We start from the raw sequence: 27,243 nt of genomic DNA, 5'->3' as shown, positions 1-27,243 counted from the left end.
CTGTGTATTGAACAGGAGGGGGGGTAGCTTCTTCCTCATCTTCTCCCACCTGCCCCACTTCTGTTGGCATCACCACAAGGTCTCTTCTGTTGCTTGCTGCTGAAGTTGATGTCTCAGTCTGCATTTGTTTTTTGACATTGTTTCAGCTCTTTGGAAATAAGGAAAGGACAAAAGGAAATAAGCTTGGGTGTAGCAGGAATCCAAAGTAACTTTGAATGGGAATGGCTAGTCAGAAATAACTCTCTTTTAAATTAAGACATTCTCTTATTCTTAAATGATGGAATCTTGAGGAACACCACTCCATTTTCTCTGCAAAACTTAGAGCAAAGTAAATGAGATGCTGTCTTGAGTTTTTGAGATCGCAGAGGCAGTGTCATTGGAAAATACGGTCCGTGTGCAAGGCATGATTTAAGGAAGAACTTGGAGGGTGTTTTTTTGGGTCTTCTGGTTCCCCCCCTCTGCTACCCCAAGCTGTTTCTGGCCTTTGGCATTGGGCATGAGCCAGTCTGAGATCATCTGGGAATCTGATGGAACGTTCCTCTCTATGCAGAGACCGAGGGCACCTGTGGTGCCCTTAACTCCTGCTCTCTTGCTGTGGTATCTTACAGTTGGGACTGATTTCTTACTGGAGAGAAAGAGAGAGAAAAAGAGTAATTTAGAGTGACATTTTGTGTCGGGTGGGGTTGTGGGGGGAGCGGAGAGAATGCCACTTGTCTGGAGTCAGCCCTGCTGCAAAGCTCTGTACTGTGTACCATCTGTTAAACGTTTTGGCTGCCTGTGATTGCAGCAGACTGGACTTAAGCATGGGGTTGGCTTTGTGGTGAAAGGGCCCCAGCGGTGAGGGCTGGGGAGAAGGCAGGTTCATTCTGCCATAGGAGACGGGAGATGGAAGCAAGTGCTTCTTGGAGGGTGGAGTAAATGTGGGTGTAGAGCCTGTTGTCGCTCTGTATGGAGGTGGTAGGAGTACAGCAAGCCCTGTCTTGTGAGCTGGGAGGATGAGCGCTCTGAGCTTGGGGCTGGGTTTGGCTGTTACAGCTAATCTCTTTTATTATTTCTACTTACAGTGCATTAAAAGCTGTTCAACTCTTCTTTCATCATGCAAACACACCATTAGCACCCATCCTCTTCCTCTGTGTGTTTGAATGTGTTGTCATGACTTCCATTGGGGTACCTATTATAAGCAGCTAATGGATCCAAAAGTTCAGCTTGCATCAGAAGATGGGTTTTCAGCATGCTCTAAATTGATCTTTAATGGCTTGGTCTGACTTACAGTCCAAATAAAAAGCAAGAGTGGGCAAAGTGGGGAGAGGTGTCAAGGGAGCAAATTGGGATAAATAGGGGCATTGCACTTACTCTCGCTTGAAATGTATCATCTCCTTATTTATTTTGCAGACTCTTTTAAGATCCAGTACATGCAGTTCATGGCATACATGAAAACTCCTCAGTATAAAGCAAGTCTGCAACAGTTACTGGAGCAGGAGAAGGTAGGTCTCACTTTTAATGTTTCTAAACAAAATTGCCAGAGTACCAGGTACCTTCTGTGTGGGAGGAAAATGCTGGAGATGGGCATTGTGTACACGTGACACCAGTGCTGCATCAGGTCACTTACAGAGACTCTACCAGAGTAATGTTTAGGCTGAATGCTAACTCGGTCGGTCTTTGTGTGCTTAAATTTCCAATCTGCAAACTGGGAGAGATGCACCTCCTCTCTTCTCTCTGGTGCCCTTCCACCTAATAAGACTTACTTCAATATTTCTGTTTTTTTCCTCTATTTTCACATGAAGCTGCGTGTACCTGTGCAGGAAGCTGGTCTCTTGAACCTTGTCCTTTTCTCCCATTTGGGATTGGCAGCTCCTTTTCTTCTCTGTATGTCTCATGGGTCACAGGAGCAAGAGGGTGGTGGTCGATGTCGCCAGCAGTACGCACTGCCTGAACACGTTCCTGCCCTCTGCTTAGCGGGCTGCCCTGCGTGGATGCATCCTGTGAGCTGCTAGTCAAACTGCTCTTAGATAATTAAATTGGGCTTGATCTAGCTAAAGATTGTAGCAGCTTCGGATGAGGACTGTCTTGAAAAACACTTGTTCCTTGGAGCTGAATTTTCTGGGTTTTGACATCTATTCTTTTCTCGGGGTAGGAAAGCCTAAATGAATTGAGTACTGTAGCATGAAGGCGGCTCATTAAACTTGTAACAAATTGAAGTTTGGGATTAAAAAACCCAAATTGTCATGACTGACTTAGGAGATAAATGAACGGAATCACAGAATGGTTTGGATTGGAAGGGACCTTAAAGATCATCTAGTTCCAACCCCCCTGCCATGGGCAGCGACACATGAATTGATAATCTAATGATGGGAAAAGTGTAAATTTTCCAAGTCGTGGGTTGAAATACATGGAAAGGTGAAGAAAATCCTGCAGCTGTGAAGTGTGGCATTTTTCTCTGCTATGGAGCCATCTCCCCAGCAGAGGGAGGAGATTTACTGGCTAAACACCTTTTCTTCTTGTATTGCTTTACCTCAGTTATGACTAATTTAATTGGTTTGTAAATCAGCCCAGATGAGAGAGACTGTGCCTGCTACTTCCATGGAGGAGCCCTTTCTCATAGAGCTCAACAGTAATCTTTAACTTTTGCCCAGTTCCAGCTTTTGGTAGCCCCTGTGGAAGCTTGCCTTTGCTCTGTGGCCTTTGTGAAGGTGTCAGCATAAAGCCATAGCGTTGGTTTCTGCAATTCTCCATCCCAGGAACTGTTTCTCCAGTCAAGAGGGGCTAACTTGTGCCCCCCTGTTCGTTACTGAGAAGTGGTTGATGCTGATGTGGTGCTCACGAAACCTTTTTTTCTGTGGTTGTTTCAGTTTGTTTTCACAGTCAAACAGCACTTTGAAATTTCAGCTTCTGTAAGCAGCATATTTTTCTGCTTGTTCTGTACTTGTCAGGAAAGTCAGCGTAAAGCTAACTTACCTCCTTGCCCAGAAAACAGCCCGAGAAATGATAGTGTGCAAGTGTTGTGCTGTACACTGGAAGTCGACATGGAGAGTGTGGAAAAGTAATCACTTCGTGTTGGTGTCTGACAGCTGTTTCATACTTTAAGACATTAAAATGAGGAATTCAGTATGAAAATATTTTTTTCAATGGAGCGATACACAGGGAGTGTGGCAGATTAAACTTCACAAAGGCAGAAGCAGAACTTTGCTGGATGAGGTGCTGTTGTGTAGTCTGTTTAGTATCTCCCTCTTACATGAGGTTTTTAAAGTACAAGAAGAATGTTTTTGCTGTATGATTTTAAAATAAACAAGATGCTGTGAGCTGCTAGTTCACCGGGTTGCCCTTAGATGGAGCTGTCAGTTCCTTCACTGCCTGTAAAGGCTGAATGAAATGACTGATGTTGAAAGCATAAATGACTTTTTCAGCATCACCTATGGCAGTCCGTTCAGCATTGCAGTGACTCCACTGTTTTCCCGAGTCCTTGGCATGAGAGGCAACAAGAACTGTATGCGAGGTCGTGTTTCTCACAAATGTGGAACTTGCCAGCACTGCTGCTTCCCTCCTTGGAAGATCAAGGTGCTTTTCACCCTTGTGTCCTCTACTTCTTCTTGGAGCGATGGCTCCGTTTCTGCACAATTCCAATTTGGCCTCCGCAGCAGAAGTTGGAGCAAAGTGTAATCTCCAGAGCTTGCTTTTCTGGCTGCACTTGTCTTTCAATTGGGAACTGCTTAAATGAGACAGTTTAGCCAGCCCCGTCCTTGCCCTTTGCGGCTCACACGGTACCCAGCCATGGAATGAGTAAGCAAGTATCTAGTTAAGGAATGTTATGGGCAGGAAATATTCTGGGAGTGGAAGGGTTGGGTGGCACGCTGAAGTGATGTTGGCACTGCAAGTACAAGTGGTTTGGCTTGCTTATGACTTTCTTCCTACCTCCCCCACAGCGTATTTTCATTTTCTGCATGTATTCCATGAGTATTGTGTAGGAAAACTCTGAATTGGGTCTCTGGAGATTTAGATTCTGTTCCCAGTTTAGTAACAGTTTTCATACAGATAATCTTTTCCAGTTCCATTTCTGCTCTGTAGGATGTGATTATTACTACTTCTTTACAATGCACTGGGAGAATAAAAATTAATTTTGAAGATTGTCCTGATTATATTTTTCTATGTAGGAGAAAAAACTACTTCAAAGCACTTTTCAGCTTTCCTAACTTCACCAAGTGTTAAACACTGGCAAAGAGAGGCTCACAAAAGTCTGAGAGAGCGCTAGATTAGTTCATACTTACATGCTCTGAGCTCAGATTCATTCCCAACTTGCTGTACAAACTAGGTGTAAATGTCCTACTGAGCTGGACCATGCTGCAGTTGGTGCTAAAAGTGTATTTTCTCACTCTTCCCTCTTCCAGGAAAAGAATGCTCAGTTACTGGGGACAGCACAGCAGTTATTCACCCACTGCCAGGCACAGAAAGAGGAAATCAAACGTCTTTTTCAGCAGAAACTTGATGAGGTAGCCCTGATCTGATGCAAGTGGATGTGGATGCTTGTTAATCATCTGCATGCAAACATTTTTGATAAAAATAAGTAAGACCAGAGAATAGTCTCAGGTCTTCAGCCTCAATTTTGCAGCAGATCATGCTAAATAATGTGGAATCTGTATCACTCTTTGGTTATGTTTTATCTTCATTGTTGAAATTGTTGTGTGCCACTCTGTATCCAAGGGAAGGGGGTGACAGACCACAGACACTGTGGTATTTCAGTAAAGGATGCATCCCCTGCTGGTTGAACAAACTCTGTGTTGCCAATGCAAATTCAAAAGCACAGAAGGAAATGTGGTGGCTCTTTACAAAAATAGTGTTCTTTTGGCTGGCAAGAAACTAAATGCCAGTTTTAAAGTTGAATTACTGGAACAGCAGCTTCAAGTGAGGTACTTTTGTCCTTCGTTGTTATCCCCTGGCAATGACAGAGTGCCTTGGAGAATGCTGCGGGAGTTGCTGTGAGCTGTATAAACTCTGTGGATCTCCTCGATGTCATTTTTGAATGTGACAGTTGTCGGGAATTAAGCTGTCAAGACCTTACTGAAGGATCTCTTTCCTTCTCTTCATCTTGTAGTTGGGAGTTAAAGCTCTAACATACAACGACCTGATTCAGGCTCAGAAGGAAATCTCTGCTCACAATCAACAACTGAAAGAACAGACGAAACAGCTGGAGAAGGATAACAGTGAACTCAGGAACCAGAGCTTGCAGCTGGTGTGTGCAGTGCTTGTGTCTGAGTAGCAGGGTGATGCTGCCCTTGATGTAAGGAGGATGGGTCATAAGCCAAGGGCTGCCCCTCTCCAAGGTGTCTTAATGAAAAGTCATCCAGGTGCTGTAGCTTCTCTGTAACGGAGATGAATGATGAGGGAAGGAACACAGGTGGTCCCTTTTCTCAGTGACCTTTATTTTACCTCTAACCAAATGTGACAGTTGGCTCTGGCCTCAGCTGTGTCCCCTGAACAGCTTGGCACCTGTGTACGCACTTGTTGCTGAACCTGGATCTTGCTGGCCAAGAAGTTTGCCCAGTGCTTGCTTTGGGTGGCCCTAAGGCTTCTGGGGTTTGTCTTGGTAGCTCAAACTGTTCAGGGGCAAATCTGGATGTGGAGCAGGTTAGGGAGGGTGGGTGATAACACCCTTTTCAGAAAGAGCCAGGCCACATCCTGCCACACTATGTAGGGACCACAGGACCATTTTGGTGGCATTTGCCTTAAGCTGAGAGGAGTTTTCAGTGGGCTAAGAAGCTTCTTGCATATATCCAGTCGAAAGATGCCTGGCTTTCAGCTTGCACCTTGGGTGGTGTGAAGTGGCGAGAGTTGTCTTGTGATCTTGTTTGTCTCGTGCCTTTGCAGCTTAAGGCACGGTGTGAGGAACTGAAGCTGGACTGGTCAACGTTGTCACTGGAGAACTTACTGAAAGAGAAGCAGGCGTTGAAGAATCAGATTTCTGAGAAACAAAAGCACTGTTTGGAATTGCAGGTAGAGAGCAAAAAGCAAATCTAGAGTCACCAACTTGGGATAGCTTTTGGGCCAGTTAAGGGTATTTGGCTGAATATGATGTTAAAGGTTAAGCTAGGTGGCAGTTTTCTTCTGCCCCCTTCCCCCCCCCCCCCCCCCCCCCCCCGAGATTAATCTTTTGATTAGAGGATTTTAGTAAACTTGAAGAATAAGGATGTGGATAACTTTTAAAGGAAGCAAATGCTGTGACCTGATTCCTTGGTAATGCTGTGGAAGAAGGAATCGTGGTTTATTGTTAATTTATTTAAAAAGCATGACCTGATGAAAAGTCCTGCTTCTTTGCATGTGTGCTCTGATGTTCTGGCTGATTCAGGGATCAGTACCCACAGAACGTCACTTACCATAGCGAAAACAAATTAAACTGCTGTGTCTGAAGAACTTTTATTTTCCTGTGAGATTAGCCCTAGAGCTAATACAGCCTTTTGCTGGATACTTTGACATGGGGCGACTGTTTCCTTCAAAGACTGGAGGTATCAAGTGACTCCATACTCTCTATATAAGTTGGAGACACTTTATGTTTGCTTTCAAGATCTGAGTAGTGCTTTCTGAGAGTCCCAGAGCCATTCCCCTTACCTGTGCCTTTTGGTCTCAAGCTCAGAGCAGCATGTTGAAATTTGTTTCTCATATTTTGGGTCAACTGTTCTGCGTTGTTCCCAGAGATGGGGCCACTTTTACTAAGAATCCTATAGAGGCAAAACTTAATAATGTGGTAGAATTGTTAATAGTCTTTAATCATTGTCCTCTTCATTTAAAGATCAGCATTGTGGAACTTGAGAAGAGTCAAAGACAGCAGGAGCTCATGCAGCTGAAGTCGTACACGCCATCTGATGAATCACTGTCAGTACAACTCCACAATAAAAACCACCTGAGCCGTGATCCTGAGGCTGACCACGGCAGGTTCCAGCTGGAGCTGGAATGCTCCAAGTTTCCTATGCCCCACATCAATGGCATGAGCCCTGAACTGTCCATGAACGGCCATGCGACTCCCTATGAAATTCATAACACCTTTAGCAGGTCGTCTTCCAAGCAGAACACGCCTCAGTACACGACCTCTCATTTGGACCAAGAAATAGTTCCGTGTACCCCAAACCACAGCAGCAGACAGAAGGCAGACAAGCTGACGAGCTTGTCCCTACCTGATTATACCCGGTTTTCCCCAGCGAAAATAGCACTAAGGAGACACTTGAATCAAGACCATGGAGTCAATGGAAAAGCAACAACTAATGAGATACAGAGGTGAGAGCGATCCTTTCCTGGGATGGGAAAGGAGGGGTAATTGCTTCTTTTAATGACGGTGGTTTATTTGGATTGTGGAAAAACATCCAAACATCCAACGTTTAGAAGTGGAGGTTTATACGCTTCTAAATGTTTTGTTGTAAGAACATCATAAGTGCCACCTGACTGAGTAAATAAGGCGATACGGCACCTTCCATTGGGCACAGGAATTCCTTGCAAGGGAGAAGTCATCAGCTTTTCTGTTCTAACGATCGTACGTCTCTGTTCCAGAGCTGACCACGTCAAAGAGAATGGCCTTACATATCCAAGCCCTGGTATTTCAAATGGCATAAAGCTGAGTCCTCAGGAAACTCGGCCCTCTTCCCCAGCGGCCTTACCAGTTGCAGGCGAGAAGGTAAGAGGTTTGCTGGCGCTCAAGCGCAGAGATGTTAACACCTGGTAGAACAAAGAAGAAGTTGTTCAAACTAGGGAATGCAAGCATGCTCCTTTTTATGCTCAGCATGGCATGGAAAATAACAGAAAATACAGTAGGTGTGACACAATAAAAAGATGCTGGCTAGAGGAAGAGAATACTGTGCTCATGACAGACGTGCCTACCTCTGCGTTACTGGTTTGCATATGAACAGTGCCAGTGATGTAGTAGGACTTCTTTTTGATCTGGTGTGTGTCTGCTTGAACCTGAAAAGTAGACTTTTCCATTGTTAATAAAAACAACAAAAAATTGTCCACGTAATTGGTCCAGCCATGAATCACATTGGGCTCATTTTAGAGCAAGGAGGTGCCCTCCGAGAGGAAGTTACCATGGAAATATTTCTGGCTACTTTATCTTTTGTGTACAGAGGGCCTCCAGGTATGAGTTCTTTCAAATGGGTGCTTTTCACAGAGCTCTGACAAAGACACTAGGAAATGGACTTGTCTAAGTTATCCTTTTCCTTATGCCTGGGGCCAGCAGTAGCTTTAATATACATATTTCTATGCTGTTGGATGCTGTTGTCCCAGTAGACTGGTGCTGGTAACAAAAGTTGCTCCATGCATGCCCTGTCTGTGCTGTATAGTCATCACTCTTAATTGTGTAATTCTTAAAAAAAAAAAAAAAAAAAAAAAAAAAAGTGCAGGGGGGAAGGGTTGGGGAAAACAAATATAGATGAGCAGGTTACTGTTAGTTTAAAAAGTCTTGTCAGTAATAGCATGCGGTTAAGAACATTACTTTGTTTCACCTTTGCAGGTTTTGAGAGAGAGAACCTCTGTGAGTAATGGAGAAACTATCACCAGCCTACCTATCAGTATTCCTCTCAGCACAGTGCAGCCCAATAAACTCCCTGTTAGTATCCCTCTGGCCAGCGTAGTCCTACCTAGCCGTGTTGAGAAGGTGGTGAGTAAGGGATTGTCAACACTTTCCATCCCTAACTAAAATCACACCGGGCAGTAACGGGGTGCTGTGCACCAGAATCCTTCCTGGGCTGCTAATCTTGAATGTCTGATGCTTTGGGGGAGGCTGCTGTTGGGGTGCATCTTCTTGGCTCTTAGTCATTCTGTAGATTTTTCCTCGCGTGGCTGGGGGGTGGTGGTATTTCAGCCAGGAAGGAAAGTACATGCCTCGAGATACTACTAGTCTTAAATGTCTGGGTGGAAAGGATGCAGAGTCTGAGAGTTTGTAGTAGTGAAAACTCACAGGTGTCAGTTTGGTCTAGCCCCTGCCTTCTTGCATGACCCTGGGAGACAGATTCTTCTGCCTCAGTTCGGTGATCTCCAAATTGTCTTGTCTTATAACATATCTGTGTAGGATGAACTTGAACAGCACCTCGAGGCCGTAATGCCTAATGTGCAAGGGACTGCTCTGCAGCATCAGAGAACTGGAGAACTTCTGGGGCCATCTCTTTTTGAAATCCTGATAAGACCGTGCCACTCAGTGGCAGAGGAGTTCAAAAAAGCCTGGTCCAGACAGAAGTGTTACACTAGAGAACTGAGAAGCATTTGCCGCTTTCCCATGAGAGCTGTGAATTCAGAACCTGTCCACAGGTTCTTGCCTTACAATCCCTATTTGGAAAGCTGGAGTTGTTTCATAGTATGGAATCTACTATCTTTTTCCAGCTGAAGGCTTCTAGTTGTAGCAGAACTACAGCCTGCACAGCTCTGAGCAGAAGTTGTACGTCCTGGGAGGAGAGAGAACGCTAGCTCTGGGCAGCATCTCTCCCTTCAACACGCCGTTTATTCAGGCTGCCATTGCATGATTGTTTTGCCTGCTTTAGGAAAACACCACTCGTTGATTGTACCCTCAGTGTACCAGGGAACATAGCCTAATGTGTTTCACATACAGTTTGGGTTGTTTTGGGGGAATTTCATGCGCACAGCCTTGGGGGCACAATACAACCATTTGTTTCCTTTCTGGCTGCCTATGAAATAGTGGACCGAGGCACTCATTCTGACAGCAGTGCTGTCCTGAGTCTAAACTTGCTGGGCCGGTGAGCCTGTTCTCCCTCTATCTGCCTGGTATCTGTTGTAAGCTAGATACTATTGCAGTATAATTAATAACGGTATTTATTTTTGTCCTGTAACGTGCTGTTCTGCATTTCTCTCAAAACAAGCAAAATCTAGGACACTTAGGTAGTAGAGCCCCTTTCCTTGGTAGATCTACCAACGCATGTGAATTGTCTTTAACCTGGTGACTTCTGAGTATGCTTCCTGTACTAAAATGCCTGTTTCTCTCCCCCCAGAGAAGCACACCTAGCCCAGTTCATCAGAGTAGAGACTCATCGACACTTGAAAAGCAGATTGGTGCTAGCTCTCATAATGGCGTAAGCAATGCTGCTGGAAACAAGCCACTGGCTTTGGCTACCTCAGGTAACAGCCTCACCTACGCGCAGGTGTGCTGTCTTGTCGTGACAGCATCCCCCAGGGCATGCGTCGGAGTTTTCGGAGTGCTACAGGCCATTTGGGCAGTAGGGCACCAGATAAATGTACCTTTTGTAACAAGAGCAGAGAGTCACGGAGGATGTTGCTTAGAGATAGTACGTGCCTGCGGCTTGGCTGCGTTCTGACATAAAAGTATTGGTTTGGGGTGCCTTTACCTGAACGGCAGCACCTCGTAGTGTAAATAAATAATTGCTTTTGTAAATTCTTCCATGTGGATGAAGAGATTCCTCCCTTGACAATGTGGCAAACCAGCAAAGTGTTGCATAGCTATGCTATGCGCTGATGATCTAGCTTTAGAAGTTTTATTTTACAGGGCGGTGGAATTTTTGTAATAGCAAAATAAATTTCTTAATGCAGGGTCACAGTGGTGCCTCATGAGCAGTTGTAAAGGCACAAGTATCCGGGTAGGAAGAAAGGTCAAACAGGAGAGGATAAGGGATACCTTTAAGTGCAGGCATTGCTTCTGAACTCATCTGTTGAAGTCATGGCCTTTTGCTGTTCAGGATATGGAAATGTTGTGGATCAGGAAAGGTAGGCTTTAGCATACAGAAGCTATTCTACAGCTGATCCCTCATCAGAGAGTGCGTTTGTTCTGAATGTTCACCATCTCGAGGGGCTTGTGTTGTTCCTAGCATCTGTTTTGCAAAGAAGGGCTTGGCTGCAGTTTTCTGTAAAACCAATGAAGTATTTAAAAAAAAGAACTTGTTATAAACAGTATCAAGTTCCCTTCTACCCCTTTCAGTTAGACAGCCCAGAGACAAGCCATACTAGAGCACTAAACCCATTGATGATGCACCATGACAAAGATTTGATTCCCTTTCCAAGCTTCCTCCTGTGTGATGTTCTTCTGCCACAGTTTCTTTGAAGGTCCCCTGTCACTTTCAAAGCCACAGCCTTTTGTTTGATGTTGAGAAGGAGGATGGCAAAGTCCCTGCTTTCTGGGGGAAGGAAACAGACTGAATTTGGCCATCTGTTTCCTTGACAGTAGGAAGGAGTCGAGAGTAGAGGAGCCCTGATTTCAAAAAGGCATAATGGTTCAAAAGAAACTTAGCTGGCATTCCATTTAAAAACTGGGTAGACCATAGAATGTCTCCATATGACACATGCATTTTCCTGAACTGGCAAGAGAGTAGTGAAAGTTGTTAACTCCTCACTGAAACCCTGGGCACAGAGCGCCACGTCCTCAACTGCACTGTGTAAAAAGCAGCTGTGCAGTTTCCTCCGCAGTACATGGCCACCAGCTGAGCTAACGCAGGTAGAGCTGAAACCACTCCCAGTCATCCCAGAAATCTAGCACTGTGAACTATCACTCAGCAGAAGCAATGATGTATACTTTCCCTTTCAACAGGTTTTTCTTACTCTTCTGGCTCCGTGGCAGTCAATGGAAATCTTACAAACAGCCCAGCCCATCTTAACCATAGTGTTGATCAGGCAGCTCTGGACGACTCTGGGAGTCTGTTTAACTCAGTAGGGTCTCGGAGTTCCACTCCACAACATCCTTTGCTAATGATGCAGTCAAGGAACTCTGGGCAAAACTCCCCTGCTCACCAGCACTCCACAAGCCCCAGGTTAAATGGCACATCCCAGAGCCTGGTAGGGGTATTGCAATATGCAGATGCTCAGAAGATGTTTGCCGAAGGAACAAAGGGGGATCTTCAGTCTGATGCAGCGTTTTCAGATCCTGAGAACGAGGCCAAGAGAAGAATCATCTTTACAATCTCTCCTAATACAGGACATGTAAAACAATCCCCTTCCAACAAGCACAGTCCTCTGCCCATGAGCGCTCGGCTGGACTGTGGCCAAGCACACGCGCAGGATGGGAAGAAGCGAGGCCGGCGGAAGAGATCCTCCACTGGGATTCTCAGCGGGAACTCCGGGGTCTCCCCTAAACGCAAATCCTTACCTACTGTGTCTGGACTCTTTACGCAACCATCAGGTTCACCGCTCAATATCAACTCCATGGTAAGGGCAAAAATGAAGAGCTCGAGCAAGAGAGAAGGGCCTGGGAAAGCTCTTTGCATTAGAAATAAGCTTCAACTGCTCTGTTCTTTAATGTACTTGCAGGCTGTTACAGGGCTAGTAGCTACAATTGGTGTGAAGACCCTTTGTGAAAATGGCCCCTCTGGGAGGCGAAAGAGTTGCTGGGAAGGTGGTGAACTATTTCTGTATAGGTGGAACCTCTTCAAAGAGTTCTTTGCTGACAGAGCATTAAAAATTAAAAAGAATCTCTTCCCTTATGACAAAGAGCTTGTTTCTCCAGTGAAGTTGATTTTTAGGCTGTAGGTTAAATATTTTGAAAATAGTTTAAACTAAGATTGACTAAATAGCGTAAGAGTGCCAGAAGCATATGGCATTCTTGCATAATTAAGCCAGCTATAGAAGTTGTGTTCATGTGATCCTGCAGTGGCAGTTTGGAAAGAAATGCAGTTATCCCATGTCTTTGTTTCTGCGTTTAAACGTAAAATCAAAGAATGAAAATGAGGTATTTTTCCAAGGTATATTTAGGTTTTCACCCCAGGTTGTAATGCAGGATGGTGCGGTATAATAGCAGCGCTAAACAAGCAGCTGTGGGCATATCCTAAAGCTGAGCGGGTTAAGCCTGCTTTTAATACCCTTAACAAGATGCCTTGTTTCTAAAGGGATACTCTCATCTGTAACTGCTTTCTTTCCTTCTTGCCCAGGTCAATAACATTAACCAGCCTTTAGAAATAACAGCCATTTCCTCTCCTGAAAACTCCCTGAAGAACTCTCCTGTTCCTTACCAGGACAATGACCAGCCCCCGGTACTGAAAAAGGAAAAGCCCCTCATTCAGAGCAATGGCGTTCATTACTCTCCTCTAACATCAGATGAAGAGCAGGGATCCGAAGATGAGCACAATAGCAGCAGGTGAATACACAGGCACAGGTTTCAGGATGAGATTTCTGAGAGCTGATAACGCTGCTCTAGACTGGAGAGGTGTGTTAAGCTGCCTTTGTTCCCTTTGCCTTGGGACCGATGCCATTATGCCAAGCCTCTTACACAGCTGAAATTGTGAATAGAGAAGGTATTTAGGAAATAGTACTTGAATGTGTTGCTGTGTTTGCAAGGCTGACAGAGCCTGGCCTCTGAAAGAATTAGTGCAGATTTTTTTTTTTTTTTTTTGGGTGATGCGTTGTAGGAGTGCTGAGACTGTGTGTGCAATACTAACTAGGAATCAGTCTCCGCTCACTCCCAGTTTCATCTTGATTCAGAATTCTTCCCTTCCTGCCCCAAACTATTGATGTGTTGCTGTGAAAACTGAGTACTCGCCACCCCTTGCCTGCCTGTGGGGTGCAATTTTTTTTTCTTGTTTAAGGTGCTGGAAAAGCAACCACCATAGACACGTGAGCAACAGCAACCACTATAGACACGTGAGCAACAGCCTACTTGTTGCTTTTCTTTCACAACAACAAAGTCCTCTGAACGTGCGCTCATCTTGGCAAAGAGCAGTAATTCCATAATAGCTTCTACTTAAAGTTGTGGATTTTTTTTTAATGCTTTTAAGTGTCTTTAGTAACATACAGCTGTCTAGCTGATTTGCCTTAATATACTCTAGCCACCTGTTAAGACGTGAACAGAATAGGTTGTGATGGCAAATGTGCAACAAAAGATCTGCGATGAGTGTTACAGCCTTTTTATTTTCCCACTAGAATTGAGAGGAAAATTGCAACGATATCATTGGAAAGCAAATCTCCACAGAAGACTGTTGAAAATGGTAGGTGTGAGGAATGTTAATTATTTGTTGTGATGGTTGGAGTTGGGGAGTGGGTGTCTGCTGCTGACTGAAGCTGTTAGTAGGAGGCTTTTCTCTGCTCCTGTCCTGCTGAGCAGAGTGCACTTCTGCCAGGTCCTTCAATAATCAGAATTAAGACAGGTGTCCAATAATTAAGAATATTGGGTCAGTTCTTTCTGTAATCACAGGTCACCAAAGATCTGACCTGTCTTTTTGCTCACTCAAGGTTTGGGGAGGGATCTGCAGTACAAAGACTGAGGAAAAAGTAGATCAGCATTGTCAAACTTTTTCAGAGCAGTAAACTGAATTTTAAGGACTTCTAGGCGATTTCACCAATATTTCTGCCTTTGGATCAAACCCAAAATTACAGACTGATAAATTGTGGGTGTTGAAAGAGAAACCCCTGTTCTTAATGCGCAGATTCAGTGACTGCTGTTTTTTAACATTTATAAATTTTCTTCCAAACTAGGTGGCAGCTTATCTGGGAGGAAACAAGCACAAAGCAACGAAAACATGAACAGCAGTAAATGGAAATCAACTTTTTCACCAATCTCTGACATCAACCTGACCAAAACTACAGACAGTCCCTTGCAGTCGGTTTCATCTCTGAGCCAGAATTCGCTGTTTGCCTTCAGGCCGTCCTCCGAGGACAGCCTTGCCATCGATGCCAAGATGACGGCACATGCGAGGAAAAGCATTGCCCTGCCCTCGGCGGGGGCGGATGGGCTCAGCCCTGGTACGAACGCCGCCAACGGGTTCGCGTACAACGGCGGGCTGTCGGCTGACATCGGTTTACACGGCTTTATCGATGGTGCTTCCCTTCCACATAAGGCTTCGGACGTGGCGGCTTCCAACTGCTCGCTGGGTTTCCAGTCACAGCGAAGCAAAGAGGTGGGGGTATCGGAAACAAATCCCTTTTTGAACAAGAGGCAGCTCGAAGGCCTCGGCGGCACGAAAGAAGACTTAAATCGGTCAGGGGTGAAAGGCAAAGAGATCAGCGACATAAGCATTCGTACTGGGGGATCTTCAGAAAAAAACTCTTTGCAGCATAACGGAAAGGTCGGCAAAGGAAGGGACCGAGATGTGGAGTTTAAAAATGGCCACAACCTTTTCATTTCTGCTGCTGTTCCGTCTGGTGGCCTTCTGAATGGTAAAAGCCTTTCTACTGCTGTTTCTTCAGCAGGCAACCCAGCATCTTCTGTTCAGACGCACCATCCTTTCCTAAACACTTTGACCACTGGATCGCAGTTCCCCCTTGGCCCCATGGCCTTGCAAGCAAACCTCAACTCGGTGACAAATTCCTCAGTATTGCAGTCCTTATTTAATTCAATGCCAGCTGCTGCCAGTCTGGTCCACGTGTCATCCGCTGCAACCAGACTGACTAATTCTCACACTATGGGGAACTTCTCTCCTGGGGTTACAGGTGGAACAGTTGGAGGTAGGCAGAACTCTTTCTCTGGTATAAGACAGGGCCTAAAGGAAAGTCTGACGCTGCCTCTCCAGGGCTGAAACCCTTGCTTTTCTGCAGGATGTGAAGCAGATCTGTCCCACATAACCAGTCTCCTCTCTCTCTTTCTCTCTCTCTTTCTCGGAGATGCTAGGATGAGTTCAGTTCCCCACAGTGAAATCTCATGATCTTTGTCTACTAGATGAGCTTGTTGTATCACCTTAATGAAAGAATACACCCAGACTTTGTGATTTCATAATGTATGCTTGTTCAGATGTTGCTGTGTTGGAACCAACTTAGGTCTGCCTGCAGGTAAAGGATTTAACTTGTCCTGGTACCAAGTTAAGGATCTCTAACTTGTCAACTTGAGTAAAGGTTGAGGTTAGGCCTCAAATGGATGTAGCATGATCCAGGAAGAGTAAAACATCAGTGCCTCTTCAGAGGAGATGGTGTTGGGAATTGCGTAGCATTCTGGCTCCGGAATGGACACAAAAGGCATTTCTTTGCCAGGAGGGGCAATGCCATATGCACCTTGCACTTCTGGGATCCTGCACAGCCTTGGCTTCTGTGGCCCAGACCGGAGACAAGCTGGCAGGGCTAGAAGATAGCCTGAACCTGCTGTTACTAAGTGTCCAGGGCAGTTTTTCTTACCTGTCCATAATCATTCAGGCACCATGTCGGGAAATCCTAACTCTCACATCTCTCAGCACATAGATTTGCTGGAAATACAATCTCCCCTCTGCTGCCCTGTAAGTGGGAAAGCAGGAGGGTGGGGAGGGAAGAGCAGCAGTTTGAGTCTTCAGATAAACAACTCTAGAGACCACGTAATCTCATCAAAAGTCTACCCCTGTGGTAGAGAACTGACAGTTCTTGGGTCTGACCATTTTTCCTCGTGGCATTTAGAGGTTGGCAGTAGGAAAGGTAAGTGAAATCTTTTGTACCTCCTGGCCTGCACCATTATCTCTCATTGCTTGCTGCCTTCTCATGCTGCATATTTTTGTATGGGGCTGTAACTATTATAATTTTGCTTTTTTCCTTTTTTTTTTGTTGTTGTTTTGGTTTTTTGCTTTTTTGTTTTGTTTCTCTTGTCGCTTGAGACCGTACAAAGCCCATCTGTTGAAGCTGAGTTTTTCTCTCCTGTTTGCAGGTATTTTTAACCATGCGGTGCCTTCTGCCTCCTCTCCTCATCAATTTGGAGCCAGTTTCAGCAGCAGTGCTGTCTCTAGCAGCACAGTGCTAAGCTTAAACCCTCTGCAGGCTGTTGCCAGCACCTCATCCTCATCTTTCCCACCCCCTTCCTCTAATTTAGTAACATCTAGCGAGACTAGATCTGCTCAGCACCTCAACAGAGCGCCAGTGCAATCTGTTTTCCATTCCCCTCCGCCCCCTCCTAACGTTTCATTGCCCCCACCTCCTCCATTACTTGCTTCTAACTCCGAGCCTGCGCTTCTGCAGAACCTGCCATCCATCCCACCCGGCGAAGCTTTTTTGCCATCCTCTTCTGCTGCTTCTGTCCAGTCTGCTAATGCTTCTTTGTCTATTAAGCTAGCTTCTCTCCAGCACAAAACCTCCCGCCCCTCCTTTACAGTCCATCACCCGCCTCTGCCCCGTTTGGCGCTGGCACAGTCCGCGCCCATGATCACGCAGTCCAACGCAGCTGGCACGTCCGCTATGTGGGTTACACTTGGCATGCAGTCTCCTTATGCTTCGCACCTTTCTGGGGTTAAGCCACGATAAAGAGCTTGCTTAGCTAACAGTTCTTATTTTGTAAGGTAAGGCTAGAGAAAAAAAAAGAGGAGTTTTGTACAAGATGCTGAATGATGCTTCTTCCTTTTCAGAGACAGGTTGGGGATGGGCTCTGTGAAACTCTAAAATGTGGGAAGCAGATAATCTGACGGCAGAGGATGGAGAGTCTTAACGCTCTCTGTTCTGGGAGTCAGGATTTCTCGACAAAGAGTGCCCACCATCATACCTCTGGTCTGTCTCATCTGACGTTAGGATTATGTGCAGGTTGAGATTGCTTCATGAAAATGTCTATTTCTGAAGATCAGTAACGGGGAGGAAATGTCTATTTTTAAGTACGGTTTTATACACTTATTGGAAGTGGTTGTTGTCTACTTTGATTCCCCCTTCCCCTCTTCTTGCCCTCCGACGCAGACTGTTGCATCTCCACAAGTCCATGTTCGCATAGCGTTAGGACGCGTGATGGTGCTGCTTTGTGACTGCATGTGGCAACACGATGGTCTTGTTTTTATTGTCAGTCGACAACAGCTGCTCTAAATAATCATGAAGTTAAAAATCTCCAGGTTACAAGCTGCAGCTTTGTCTTGGAGAGCAAATGCACTGGTCTTGCACTGCAGTTAATGTGCCCCCTGCATCAATGGAAAACACAGCTACAGGTAGCAAAGAAAGGGGTGTGATTTATCTGTGCACTGCAGCTTTATCGGACTTGCCTGCTAGGGCAAACAGTAACAAACTCATCAGATGCTGTATTTATGCTCACTTGGCAATCACTGGCTTCCCGGGTAGATTGTGAATGAGAATACAGGGGATCTGCAGGGCCAGCTGTGGTCCGTGCTTCGTAGAGGCTGGGGGCATAGAAGAGAGGAGGGTTTCTGGAGACTGTACCCATTCTTACTGAAGCAGGTATTGAAATGTCTTCAGAGCGACTCCAGAATAAAGTGTACCACCACAGAGTTGGGTACTGTTGTTCCTGAAAATACTCTGTGGCATCCTGATGTAACAACTTGTGCTTGCGAAGTTCAATCAGTCTGTTGGGCCCCGGAGCTTGCTCCGTGCTTTTCTTGTAGGTCTTTGCTGTTGTTGCTGTTCACTGATACCAAAGCTGCATACAATATATGGTTGAATACTCTTTGCTGCTTATAAAACGTATGACTCAATTACAATATACCTGAGAGATTCTTTTGACTGCGCATTGTGTATAGTGTCTTCATCATCACATTGCTCCACAGACACGAACAAATCCTCATTAGGCTTTTGTGAGGCACGTAAGTATTACCTCCGTCCTTCTGTACGGGGAAGTGATGCTGAGGAGTTTGGAGCAATGTGGTCCCTGTGTGCCGGTGGAGACCCAACAGCGTGATGTGCTTACGGAAGGGGCTTGGAAGGCCCCGAACAGAAACCAGATGGGGGAGAAGGGGCGAGGAGGGTTAGGCTCAGGGCTTTGTGTACATGGGCGACTCAAGTGTGAAAGCTGCCTGCTGAACTTGCCTTACCTGGAACTGTGGCCGTATTGGGCCACGCTCCCTGCTCTTGGGTGTGGTGGCCCCTGTCACAAAAAGGTTCTGAGCAAAGTGGGCAAGGCACAGAAGTGACGTGTGGAGAAAAGGGGATGACAAAGCTGGATTGTGGAGCAAATGAGCAGAAATGATGCTGCCGGGAGCTGGTGTGTGACAGGCATACCGTAGTTGCGGTCCTGTGCCCTGTGACTCTTGAACTGTATGCCAAGTGCTTGGGCAGTTTCATTGACTTCGGTGTGAATACGTGTGTTCAGAGTCCCTGTGAACCAAAGCCGAATTCTGGAATCGGGGGGCTAAACTAAACTGCTTTGCTTCTCCTAATGTTTCTCCTCCAGGGCAATAAAAAATTCCAAGCAGATTAGAGTGTGCTAGAAAAAGGCCGAGTGTTGAGTGGGGGAATGCTCCCCCCACGCCCCCGAGGTCAGTCGCAGGAGGACAGAGTCCGATGTGGTCACACAGAGAAAGCTTTAAAACCTGCAACAGCCCGCGGGGCCCCGTGTCACTCCTGGAGGCATCCTTTCTGTCTAATTGCAGTTGGGTCAGGAGTTGCTCCTTCTTTGCTGGCTAACGAGGTCTCGGAGCAATGTAGAAATGATTGACACGTCTAACACACAGCAGATTTTTGTCTTTTATTTAGATGAGTCTCTTCCTCTCCTCCTGTTGTGCAGGTAACTAGGATTTCTACCTCAACCCAATGTGACCTATGCAAGGACAACGTGGACCAACTTCACTCGGCTTCCACTGAAAGGTGCTCACCTGGCCTGTGCAGGGGTTTCTACTCTCTTACTACTGGGCAAAATAAAAACATAAAAAGACCTAAACAACAGAGAAAATATTTACTGTGAATCTGAGTAAAAAAGAAAAAAGAAAAAAAAAAAGGCAAAAGAAATGCTTAAAGCTCCAGTTTGTATTGTTGATAGTTTAGATAAAGTATTTATCTTTTTTTAAAGTGAAAACAATTTTGACTTATTTTATTCCACCTAGAATCATAAATACAACTTAATATTAAATTCTCTGAATAATAAAGGACTGGCACACCAGCAGAGATGTAAAGAGCCTCCTCTTGGTGCTATTTCACCCGTCAGAACTGTGCCTCCGGTTTGAATCCTTGGTGCTGAATTTGGAGGGTTGACCAATGCCAAACCCAGTTCTCGGAAAGGTCTGCAGTTTATTTATTCAACTTACTCTGTTCATATACCAAAATCCGCCTGGTTGGCAGCAGTGTGAGCTACAGAGAAAGGCAGCCTTCTATTTTGAAGATCAAAATCTCATTTTGATTTTAATTGGAATGGAGCCGGGCACCCTGTTAACGGGGTGGTTTTTCAGTGCGTTAGTGACGAACGAGCACCCAGTCTTCCCCTCTGGGGTGGCAGATGGAGAGCCTGGGGTGGCCCAGGCGAGCTTGGCCAGCGCAGGCACGGGCTGAACAAAAGAAATCCAAGTCCTGCCCCGTTGAACTACTTCGCTGGGCTGTTTGCAGTTGCTGGTGGCACTCAAGTCACTGTGAATTCTGGTAGCGAGTCTGGTAACTTGTTTTGTGCTGGCGTTGGCATATGAACAGGGTGTGTAATCACTGGTATTGGTCAGGCCCGTTTTACCACCGTTGGGAAGACTGAACATAGCGCGTCTGTACTGGTGCAGGTAGCAGATTTTCTCAGCTTGTTGGTTTTTTTTTGTTCCAAGTACAATGTATTTTGTTAGTAGGGTTTTGATACTTGATTCAGAAATGGGTTAGCCGTGTGCATTTGTTGACGAAGTGCATTTTGCTTTTGTATTTTTTTGCTTTTAAGTAGGTCTAAATGGTAGTTCACAAAAACACCACAATCTAGCTTACCGTGCTGCCACACTATCAAACTGGTGCAGTTAATTGTATTGTGACTTGGTGTTCTGTGTACAGAAAGCGCTGCTCTGAGCAGCGGCTGTATTTTATAGAGATGTGATGAAAAATTATAAATTTCATATACTTTATTTCATTTATTTTTTAGATTGTACAATGCACAGTAAACTTGTAAAAACTTATTTATTCGAGTGCACAAAGTGAGGAGAAGGATGATCCATTCAGTAGAAATCACGCTGGTCTGTAGTTCAGACTGGACCAAGCACCAGGAAAGGAAACTACAGTAGAAGAAGGGGAATTGCAACAGCAAGATGACTAGAGGAAAAACACAGTTAGGCTTTGGGAAACGGCTGCCTGCTAGCCCGGGCACTCACTGTCCTTGAATCCCTTCTAGGTCGCTAGTGCTCCCTAGGGAGTCTCCCACCTCCAGCTGTCGGGCATTTGCCTCAGAGCTGAGCCCTGCTGTACCAGCCACCTGACGGAGCATCCCCTGGGCACAGAAAGCTGGGCTGAACGCCTTGGCTGTTCAACTCCTGCCTCTGTGTTTGAAGTAGGCGAGGTACCTCTGCCCTTGGGCACTCTCTCCTGCTGCCTGGATCCGGGAGGAATGGTCGCGAGCGCCATGCTGGCCGTGTTCCCGAGAGTGGCGCGGGCGAGGTGCCGCAGCCCTCTGCAGGCTTCGGTTTAGCCTTTTTCCCTGTACCTGGCGATCTTAGTAGAGATTTAGGACAAAGTGCAGTTATTTTGTTGATTCCTAAGTGTGTCTTCCCTAGGCAGCCCTTGTGCGCAGAAACAATCTAACTTGGCCGCCTTGTTCACTGGAAAGGGAAGGGATTGATAGCCGCTGGAAACGAGGGACGTTTCGGAACTGGTTTCTGCTTTGTGTGTGGGAGAGGACAGCGGTGCGCCCTGCTGAGTTACTAACAGCAAGATGAAAACCTGGAAAAGGGCAAAAGTGCTCCAAGGGTGACAGCTGAGGAACAGCCAGTAGCTTCTAGTAGAAGCCGTACACAGTGTATGTCCTGGAATCCAGGAAGACAATGTAACCCAGATGTTTTGCAGCTGGGACGTGGGCAGCTCTAGCTTCTTCCAGATCCTTGGGTTGACTAGAAGTTGCAGAGCTGCCTTAGCATCCTTCCCAGCACCCGGCGGAGTGCTCAGGTCTTTGAAGGCTTTAAACTGGTGGGCTGTGCCTGAGTGATTGCTGGAGGGGCAGCAGCCTTAATTACATCTCCCCCCTATCATTTATATCCCTGATGAGAGAGATGAGGAAATACAAGTAATAAGCTCTTAATCACTCTGCTTTTATAAGATCCTCTTCTGAAAAGGGACCAAGAGCCAGTGCTCCTCAGACCTCTTGTGCCCCCCTTCATCCCAAATTGCAGAAGACTTGCAGTGAGACGACTCGCCATCACTTGTTCCGTGAGGGGAACGTTTGCCTGTGCTCGTGTGCAAGGTGCTGACAGGACACGAGCAAAGGTGCCCGGTGGGGAAGGAGCTGACTCGCAGGGCTCTGGGGAACCTGCCGTGCTTGCCGGTGCCTGCTGGAGGACCATCACCCAGCTGGCTCCCAGCACTCCTCTGCTGAAGAGGATGGCCGGTCCATGTTGTGGGAATGACGCGCTTTGTCCCAAGCTTCGTAGGATTTCAGGGATTGGCGCCTGGTGAGCAGGATGGAGCTGTCAGACGGGGTTTGGTGCTGGGCTTGGCACTGTTAGCCTTACAGTTGGACTTCATGGTCTTGGAGGTCTTTGCAAACCTAAATGGTTTTGTGACCCTTCAGAGCAAAGACCCCAGGCAAGGAGCTGGTCATCTCCCCGCTGGTGGGTGTTGTGGAAAAGCAAAGCCCCCGCTGTCCCTCAGCATCACCTGTGAGCGCAGTGGTCATCGGCAGTCATTGGTGTCCATGCGGGACGTGCTGGCAAGCAGCCATCGGGCTGGTAGCACGAGCCCGCTGGCTGCAGCTGGGCACATGTCGGCTCTCAAGATGTTTTCAGCTACCCAGGATTTTGGAGTCTCTGACTCTCCAGCTGTCACCTGGGAAGGCCAAAGGAAACAGGTGCTGACCCAGGAATAAACGCCTGGCTGGGATGTGCTTGAAAGGGGCTCAGGCTGCTGGCCAACCTGCTGAGCATCTGCTTCAGCCTCCCAGGGTCCCTTGGGACCGGGCCTTCATCTACCTCTGCATTGCTCCCAGTGACCCGATGTCTCCATCTTGGCCACCCGCGCTGCAGGAGCCTGGAGCTGCTCTTGCTTTGCCAACGTCTTCCACCCATGCTTGGCACCATTGGCACCTTCACCCTGCCATGCATGGTGTGACCACAGCGCTTTGCTGGTGCTAATCTAAATACTGCATCGTCATCCCCAGCGAGATGCGCTTCCAGGAAGGTGCCTGATAAGCTGATGCTTCCAGGGAGCAGCACTGAGCTGGGAACCGGGCGAGCGCAGCTTTGGGATCACTTTGGTAGAATTGCCTGAGCCGGAGATGTGGTTGCCAAGGGATTTGTCTTGTTGCCTTCCCTGCTCCCTGGCCTTTCATTGCTTTGTCATAAGATCAGGTGAGTTCAGCTCGTTTCTCCTCTCTGTGAAACGGGGAAAGACTTACCTTGCTGTCGGGTTGCTGAAGGAATATCTTGGAGATGTTATGGTCTGATCATACGGTCACAAGAATAAGACCCTCGTGACTCTCCTGTAGGAGCACTGTGCCAGAGGTCCGAAACCTGTTTTCAGTAATTGGAGATACTTCTGAGTAATCAAAGCCAAACAGCCAGTTCCAAAAAGGAATTCCTTCTGCTTTACCACATCCTGCTGGGTCCCGTTGTTCCATGGCTGTCACACATGTTCCTTCTCCACACCACTGCTGCCAGCAAGGGGCTCATCAGGAAGCTAAAATACATCTTGTAGCACGTATGTTGCCAAAAAAAAAAAAGGAACTTCCTGAGCGTTGGGCTGAGCAAAACCTGTGCCTGGCTGCTAAATGTCAGCCTTGAGGAACAAGCCTTGTGTGCTTTTCCTTCTTTGGTGGTTTGCTACCTCCGGCTGGCGCTTGCCAGGCTTGATCTGCCGAGACTTGTCGTGCTGCGGAGCTGGGAGTGCTCCATTAATTCTTCCATTAGCCAGAGGTGTGTGGGGCACGCGGCAGTCGGATTTCTCTGCTTTTTTTGTAGCTGAGGGAGAAATTGGGAAGCGTTGCTGGAGGACGGAGAGGCTTGGGCTGCTGAGAGCGAGCTGGTGGACAGGGTGGTGGGGAAGGTCGAGCTCTCCCTGTGTCGCCGCTTGTTTTGGTGCAAAAGAGGCTGTTTCCTTGCAGGAGCTGTGGATCACTCTGGATAATCTTAATGATGGGAGGCGTCTTCACTTCTCTCAGTTCAGGTTGTGGATGCAACGGGAGAGAGGTGAAGGGAAGCTGCCAGCCACAGGGAGTGCAGCGCGTCCTGCCCGTACGTGACATTTGGAGGCAGAGTCACCGGCTCGGACTAGTTTCTTCTAACAGCAGGAACTCATGTCTCCTTGACCAAGCGTAGAAATACTTTTCTTATGCTTCCATATTATTTTCTTCCTTCCTAGTGGTGACAGCCGCTTTATCTTTTAGTGCACAGTTGGTGCTTAGCCAGGGCTGCGGAGTCTGCGCTCCCGGCCAGGACTCGCCAAGGTACCCCAGGCAGGAAGGCTGTGGTACTTGATCCTGAGGGATCTACTAGTCACTGGTTTTGTGAATCAAGCTTTCAGATCCCCAGGACTTGACGCTTCTCAGCCTGAAACTCACCCAACTGTTTGTCACTCTCGGTTACTTAATCTCAAGGTGTTGAGTAGCTTTCTTCTTTAGGCAAACAGCACTTGAGCAAGTCACTTCCTCATTTGCCGTCTGCTGCTCCAATAGATTTCAGGCCTGATGGTTCCATTGACTTGAATAGCATTTTGGAATGGAGGATCCCTTCAGTACCGCTTGGCCACCGTGGCTGGTTGGGGTGGCCGCGTGGCTCGGCACAGTGTGGCCAGGCATGTGGCTGTGTGCACGTCGGTCCCCCCCGGCCGGGGGAGCGCTCCCTCCCAGAGCTGCTGACGATGCTTCTTCAGCCTCCTCCTCTGGGACTGGACTGGGACCTTTAAAGGCCCCTTCCGACCAAACTACTCTGTCGTTCTGTGGTTCCTTGTACAGATGTTTGGGAATAGTTGCTTTGCCTGGGAAGATACATGGGAGTGGGGTGATGGGGAGGAGATGGGTGCAAGCGAGCCAGCTCTGCTATTCAGCGCACAAACGCAGCGGGGCTACAACAGCGTTTGCTGGCCGGGTGCTCCGCACCACACTGGATTTACTCCCGTGGTGATCAGGTTCTGTCTCATCCCAGCCTTCCCTGCTGCGGAGGCTGTATCTTCCCGTCCTGCTGGGCTTCCCCTTCTGGGAGAAGGTCTTTTATTCTGGAGTAACGAGGTCATGGACAGGCAGCTTGGGGTCACCTCCGGGGACCTGTGCGGTTTGATTCTTGCTAGGATTGTGTATTTAGAAAGCAGCATCTGCTCCCCCATCCCATTATTTTTCCACTTGGAAGAGAGTTCCAGCAGAGGAGAGGCTGAGTGGGGAGAGCACTGGCAGAGCTGGGATCTGCAGTGGGGTGGGCTTGGCTCTCACTCAGGTGATGTTTTTTTTGTGGGACCCAGAGACCCTGCGAGCGGTTTCAGGGCCAGTGTGCGCTTCCATCTCCACCGAGATCATGCAGGGGACTGTGTCTGTGGGCATGTTGGTGGCTCTGGCACAAGGACCGATGGGACCTGTGCCCTTGTGATGCTCCAGCAGCAGGGGCTTGGTGGCAGGAGGGGTTCCCTATCCTGGAGGCAGCAGGATGGCTCTGCAGCACAGGGCACATGTCCATCCAGCCCTGCGGACTGTCCCCATCCAGCCCCACTGATGTCCCCCCCATATCACCGGAGGCTGCTCCGTCAGGTCCCTGCCCCGCTCAAGGCTTTGCTGCGTTGCTGGAAGGGGAGCGCTGGGAGCTCGTGTCCAAGCTGCTGCTCGTGACCCCCCTCCGGCGCAGCCCTCCCCGTGCCCCTTCCTCAGCCTCTGAGCACCGGGAACACGCAGCTCCCCCAGCCGGGTCCAGCCCTCGCCAGTGCCGGGTGGCTCTGGGTGACGGAGCCCTGTGTGTAACCCCTCAGCTCCGTGTTGGAACCAGCCCTTTAATACAGGTTGTGGAAACCTGCAGGTTACGGCTGGGAGTTGGTTTTTCTTGTCGCGAGTCCCCCCGCCCAACACAGGTGACTTGTCTTGAAAAATTCTGCTTTTGTTGTTTTGTCTGAGCCAAAACCGTCGAGAGGAATTAAGCAGTGGGAGCTCCCAATGATGGTTTCTTCAGTTAGGGCATGGCTGTTGTCCCACGGACTGCAAAGCCAGCAATCACGTGTTTTATAAATCAGTTTGGGGAGAAGAAACTAGACAGTGTTTTTGTGAACTATCTTTGCAGCACTGAGGAAAAAATCACAATAATTGGCTTTTTTTGGAAGCACGGATGTGTAGTCAGTGTACAAGTATTTGAAGTTTTATGGCTGTTTAAGACTTTTTTTTTTTTTTTTCCCCCTCCTTTTTTTTGCTCCAACATTTCCGTAGCTTGCCTATCAGGTTTTCACTAAAAGATGGATTACCAGTTTTAAAAATGTTGTTGTGCCATATTTTATTTATCCTTCTGCATTTATAAATATATAAATATCTATTTAGACTGAATATTGATTGCAATAAAAGATGTTATTATTGTGAACTTCAGGGTTTAAACCAGAGACAAAAAAAAATTGGAAATACTTCTCCAGTATATTCGCTGTTGGCAGCCCTCTTTCTGAAGAGGTTTTTTTGGTTTTCTAGTTTAAAAAACAAAATCGCATCTTAAATTTTTACAGTGCTAACCCTGAAGTTCTCAAGTTTGTGATCCTTTGGTTTTTTTCAAGGTACATCTGGTTGCTTTTCTGGTGCGGTCAAATTATTCTTTAGGAAGGTCTTGTTTCTGGAGTTAATGATGAAAAGGTGGAATGGGTTGATCCATCCTGCTTGGCTTTTTTAACCTATTAATCTTTGAAGTGATCAATTTCAAATTAAAACCCAACTTCTTAGGTCTCTGTTCTACTTAAACTTCTTAGGAGTGAGAGCCTGCCCTCGCTGAGTGGGACTTGGATGGGGAAAGCAGTAGATTATGAGGTTGCTGTTGCTCAGGAATTGATTAGTAAACTTTTAACTACTAATAAAAATCCATTTTTCAATGGATTTTTTAAAAAACCCATTTTCTTAGAACAGTGATATGGGATGTTTCCTAGTGAATAGGAATTAGTTTATATAATTTAGCCTATTAAACTGAATTATTTAAAATTCAAACTTCCCCTAATTTATCTTTTTTTTGTTGTTTTTTTGTTTTGTTTTGTTGGTTTTTTTTTTTATACTGGTAAGTTGTCCTGTCATTCCTTTCATTCTTCCATAGAAGTAGCGTGAATTCTTCTGGTGTGTATATATGTATGTATAATATATATATTTCCACCCTGCCTTTCTAATTCTCCACAATGTAAGAGTTAGTTTTTTCTCCCCTCCCTTCCACTTAATTTCTTGTGTCTTTACCTTGATTTGTAATTGAAACAATGCTTTGAAGTTTTGTCTTTATATTAAAGTGTATGTATTTTAATACACCGTACTGTTGTGGCGTTTCACTGCTTCAGCTGCCATGGGAACGAGCTGCTCTGGGGCATGGCTTTGCCTGGTGGCACCGGTGGGCGCAGGCAGGGAGAGACACCCCCCCC

General features: G+C 46.7%; 1 protein-coding gene across 10 annotated transcripts in view; it reads left to right on the top strand.

Moving 5' to 3' along the window:
• Positions 1-27,137, top strand: part of DOT1L (DOT1 like histone lysine methyltransferase) — a 76,652-nt gene extending 49,515 nt beyond the window's left edge. For 3 of the 10 annotated variants that reach the window (XM_055804709.1, XM_055804711.1, XM_055804713.1), the window contains 13 exons: positions 1,393-1,484; positions 4,383-4,484; positions 5,087-5,224; positions 5,860-5,985; positions 6,779-7,260; positions 7,531-7,654; positions 8,486-8,632; positions 9,975-10,101; positions 11,522-12,135; positions 12,855-13,060; positions 13,843-13,907; positions 14,395-15,363; positions 16,520-27,137. In XM_055804709.1, the coding sequence (XP_055660684.1) occupies positions 1,393-1,484; positions 4,383-4,484; positions 5,087-5,224; positions 5,860-5,985; positions 6,779-7,260; positions 7,531-7,654; positions 8,486-8,632; positions 9,975-10,101; positions 11,522-12,135; positions 12,855-13,060; positions 13,843-13,907; positions 14,395-15,363; positions 16,520-17,109 (3,782 nt within the window). In that variant the 3' untranslated portion in view covers positions 17,110-27,137. Of the gene's footprint in view, positions 1-1,392; positions 1,485-4,382; positions 4,485-5,086; positions 5,225-5,859; positions 5,986-6,778; positions 7,261-7,530; positions 7,655-8,485; positions 8,633-9,974; positions 10,102-11,521; positions 12,136-12,854; positions 13,061-13,842; positions 13,908-14,394; positions 15,624-16,519 lie in introns of those variants that run through there. The other 7 variants (XM_055804710.1, XM_055804714.1, XM_055804712.1 and 4 more) reach the window with 7 other exon arrangements.
• Positions 27,138-27,243: the final 106 nt, after the last annotated feature.

The sequence above is a fragment of the Falco peregrinus genome, chromosome 5 (assembly GCF_023634155.1).
Source record: "Falco peregrinus isolate bFalPer1 chromosome 5, bFalPer1.pri, whole genome shotgun sequence".
Classification (NCBI taxonomy): Eukaryota; Metazoa; Chordata; class Aves; order Falconiformes; family Falconidae; genus Falco; species Falco peregrinus.
This window is presented reverse-complemented; position numbering and strand designations above follow the sequence as displayed.